The 3,554-nt window shown below is 48.4% G+C and overlaps 1 protein-coding gene across 1 annotated transcript; it reads left to right on the plus strand.

Moving 5' to 3' along the window:
* The first annotated feature begins 871 nt into the window (after positions 1-871).
* On the plus strand, positions 872-3,064 carry LOC125721486 (G-protein coupled receptor family C group 5 member B-like). Its single transcript, XM_048997430.1, has 4 exons — positions 872-893; positions 1,202-1,282; positions 1,747-2,703; positions 3,002-3,064. Exon 3 carries the CDS (start codon positions 1,749-1,751, stop codon positions 2,658-2,660), a length of 912 nt encoding a protein of 303 aa, XP_048853387.1. The 5' UTR covers positions 872-893; positions 1,202-1,282; positions 1,747-1,748; the 3' UTR covers positions 2,661-2,703; positions 3,002-3,064.
* Positions 3,065-3,554: the final 490 nt, after the last annotated feature.

Raw genomic sequence — 3,554 nt, forward strand, 5'->3', positions numbered from 1 at the left:
CCTATACGAAAAATTCAGAAGCCTATACAGTCTCAAATGAAGCCTGTTGCGTTTTTATACAATCGGTCTGGGATTCCGCTTAACGTCACGCCCGAAGCTCACACTTTGATTGCAAACGGGAAGAAACATAACTATTGTCACGTACATCGGCGGATGTCATCAATTAAGCCTGCATACGGGAGACTACAAAGGGACAGCACACGCAACGGGGGTTGCGAAGTATTGCCAATGTTTCATTTCTATATCGAGCGCTTGCTTGTCCAGTGTCATTCCCTCGTTCCTTACCTTGCCTGCCTTCCTTTCCCAGAGCAGCCCTCGTCCCTGAACCTCCCGTCCTGCCTTCCCTGCCAGCCCCAGGATCTCTCGTCTCCCCTTCCCTTCGTCTCCGTGTCCTGTGCCTGCCTGTTGGACTGGATCTCCCCGGCTACCGAATCTACCTTCTGTCCCCGACCATTCTTCTTGCCTGGCCCATTGAAAGCCTGTTACCTGCTCGATCTAATAAAGATCGCTCTGTTCCGCATTCCTGGGTCCGCGTTTCCCTGCCGAGGGTGTCCTAACAATTATGTCTCCAGTAATAATTTTCTGCTAATAGCATTAATTCTCTTATTTCGGTATCGGTGTACTGCATGTACATGTTATCACCATCAAAGAAAAAAACGCGTTATGACTTATCAGTCATTATTATTGTTTTTGTCGTTTATTTAATCGTGTAGCAATACTGCCACTTGTCATATTATTAATTGCGTATTTATATAATATTAACCAATGACCAATCTCTGTATCTTACTAGCATCTTTTGCGCATTTGTCTTTGTATCAGCCGTAGCGGTCTGCAGGGGGAATCGCAGAAGCTGGAGTTTCTTAGAGCGCTGCATGGGTTTGGATAAACCATAGGTATTGGTAATATTACTGGACAAAAATATATCGTTATTGGTGTCCACCAAAGTTTCCAGCACTAGCTACAAGAAATGAGATTGAATGCATTTGCTCGTTTTTATTTGTATTTATTTTTTAAAAAGTTTTTTACATTATATCCGTGCTTTTTAAAGGTTATATCTCAATTTTTCAAAAGTAAACACAAAAAGGATGACAGTTAATGCCCCCTCCCTGCCCCCACCCTATTTAGAGCGTTAGGCGTTCCATTACGTAAAAATGCAGTACTACGTCATGTTGCACCGCTTATAAATAATCTGTTTGATAAGGGAGAAGCAAACACAAACGATTCGTGAGTGCATCGTACGTGTTGTAAGAGCAAGTGAAGCTGAAAGACATTGACAGTGAAGGTAAGGCCTCCCCTTCAAAATGTATACTTCACTTAGATCAAAGGTCTTAAACTAAAAAAAACGCTGGGAGATGCTAAACTACCGACCGCAAAACGTGCAGACTGGCGGGTGTCAATTGCGCTGGAATGACATTACATGGTTTTAATTTTTCTCTGATATCGGCCGGCCAGATACAGTAATTTGTTTGAGACCCCTGAATTTAAATAATAATTAATTTTTATAACGATGGTGGCCTATATAATGTGCCGATTTACTTGTGAAGTTGTTCAGCTGGTTGACATGGCATTGATTACTGCTTTTTAAGAAAGTGCATATTGTCTCACACTGTAGAAGTCCATTGCTCAGTTGTCAGCATGCTCAGCGTGTCGCCTGTGATGTGTCCTGCACAGCAGCAGGCTACATTGCGTTTAATGGACTAATACTTCTTCAACCCATTAAATGATTCCTTTCTCTCTCCCTGCCAGTGATGGCTCCCTCTATCAATCTCTTCACCTTCCTCGTCCTGTCCCTGGTGGGGGGCAGCTCTTCATGGGACGAAGCTTCGCCTTGTGGATCCGGCTCCATTCTGACAAGGCCCTACACGGCCTTGTGTGAGCTGGATGCGGTGTGGGGCTTGGTGGTGGTGGTGGCGGCAGCGGCGGCGGCCCTCGCCTCGCTGATCCTGCTCCTGGTGGTACTGTGTCGCCTGCGGAAGATCACAGAGGCTGAGGAGCGCAGCGGGGTGGCGCCGCTACTCCTGCTGCTCGCTGCCATATTTGGGCTCTGTGGCTTCAGCCTGGGATACATCGCTGAGCACCAAGAGAGCCTCTGCTTCGCCCGGCGTGTCCTGAGGGGGGTGTTGCTTGCTGTCTGCAACACCTGCCTAGTGTTCCAGGGTCTGCGACTGCGCCGGTTGGGACAAGGTGCTCATAGCCCCAGCACAGGTCAACTGATGGGGCTGGCGGTGGCCTTGGCCGTGTTGGATCCGGAGTGGATCCTTCTAGCCACGATGTCCACGTGCCAGCCAGCCTGTGATTACCAGCCGCTGGACTTTGCGCTGGCCACCACGTATGTGCTGGTCCTGCTCCTGGCAGCACTGGTGGGGGCGGCCTGCAGTCTGTGGAGGCAGCAGCCTCGGTGGAGGTGCAGGACCATGTGGCTGCTCATCACCTGCCTGGCCTCAGTCCTGCTGTGGGTGGCCTGGATCACCTTCTGCCTGTATGGTAACGCGGCGCTTGGCCTGCCCCCAACATGGGATAACCGGGTACAGGCAGTGGTGCTGCTGGCACAGGCATGGCTGCTCATACTGCTGCACGCTGCTCCTGAGGTCCACGCCACCTTACGGCCCCCGTCCCGCATGAGAGAGGCCAGTTTAGAGGAGGGCCTTTCTCACCTGTAGTTTGGAGCAAACCGGGACTTCGTGTTCAGTGACAACAACTCAGGTATGGTACTTTGTTTTCGCTTCTTTGACCTACTCTGTGACTCTGTGTGTACTTGAGAGAGAGCATAGCCCTCGCTCTTTCCTCACATGGAGCCCCTACTGGAAGTCTGTGGAACAGCAGCATATAAACAAGGTCTATGGACCTTTCCCTGTAACTCAGATCTCACTTGAGCAGAGCTTAGGTACCATGGCTGCATGTGCCCCCCCCCCCCCCAACAATCCCAAAAAAAAAATGTGAAGTATGACTACTGCACTGCTGAAGGATGTTTACATGATCAATATCTGTCTCTCTCCTGCAGGTGCCCTCCCCAGCCCCCAGGAAACATTACATTTTAAATAAATAATATATATATATATATATATATATCATCTCTGGAAGTGGTGTGTTTTTTTACGGTTAAGAAGTTGAGAAACATTCAATGGTCATCATCATACCATATATCAGTAGCCCAGCCACTGGTCAGTTCCTTCACTCTACTGTTACAGACTTTCATAAAAACATTTTTTTAATGTGGGTGTTTTACCTGTGTGATATGCTTGCCTTTTGTACTTTATGAAGGACATAAAATAGAATTTAATTTTTACATTATATTACTCATACAACAGGCGGCATGGTCCTGCAGTGGTTAGCACTGTTGCCTCACACCTCTGGGACCCGGGTTCGAATCTCCGCCTGTGTCACATGTGTGTGGAGTTTGCATGTTCTCCCCATGTCGTCGTGGGGTTTCCTCCAGGTACTCCGGTTTCCCCCCACAGCCCAAAAACATGCTGAGGCTAATTGGAATTGCTAAATTGCCCATAGGTGTGCATGTGTAAGAGTGAATGGTGTGTGAGTGTGCCCTGCGATAGGCT

The sequence above is a fragment of the Brienomyrus brachyistius genome, unplaced genomic scaffold, assembly GCF_023856365.1.
Source record: "Brienomyrus brachyistius isolate T26 unplaced genomic scaffold, BBRACH_0.4 scaffold33, whole genome shotgun sequence".
Taxonomy (NCBI): domain Eukaryota; kingdom Metazoa; phylum Chordata; class Actinopteri; order Osteoglossiformes; family Mormyridae; genus Brienomyrus; species Brienomyrus brachyistius.

What these genes read in the sequence shown, in the direction of transcription:
- LOC125721486 (XM_048997430.1), top strand. Translation starts at nt 1,749, where the DNA reads ATGGCTCCCTCTATCAATCTCTTCACCTTCCTCGTCCTGTCCCTGGTG.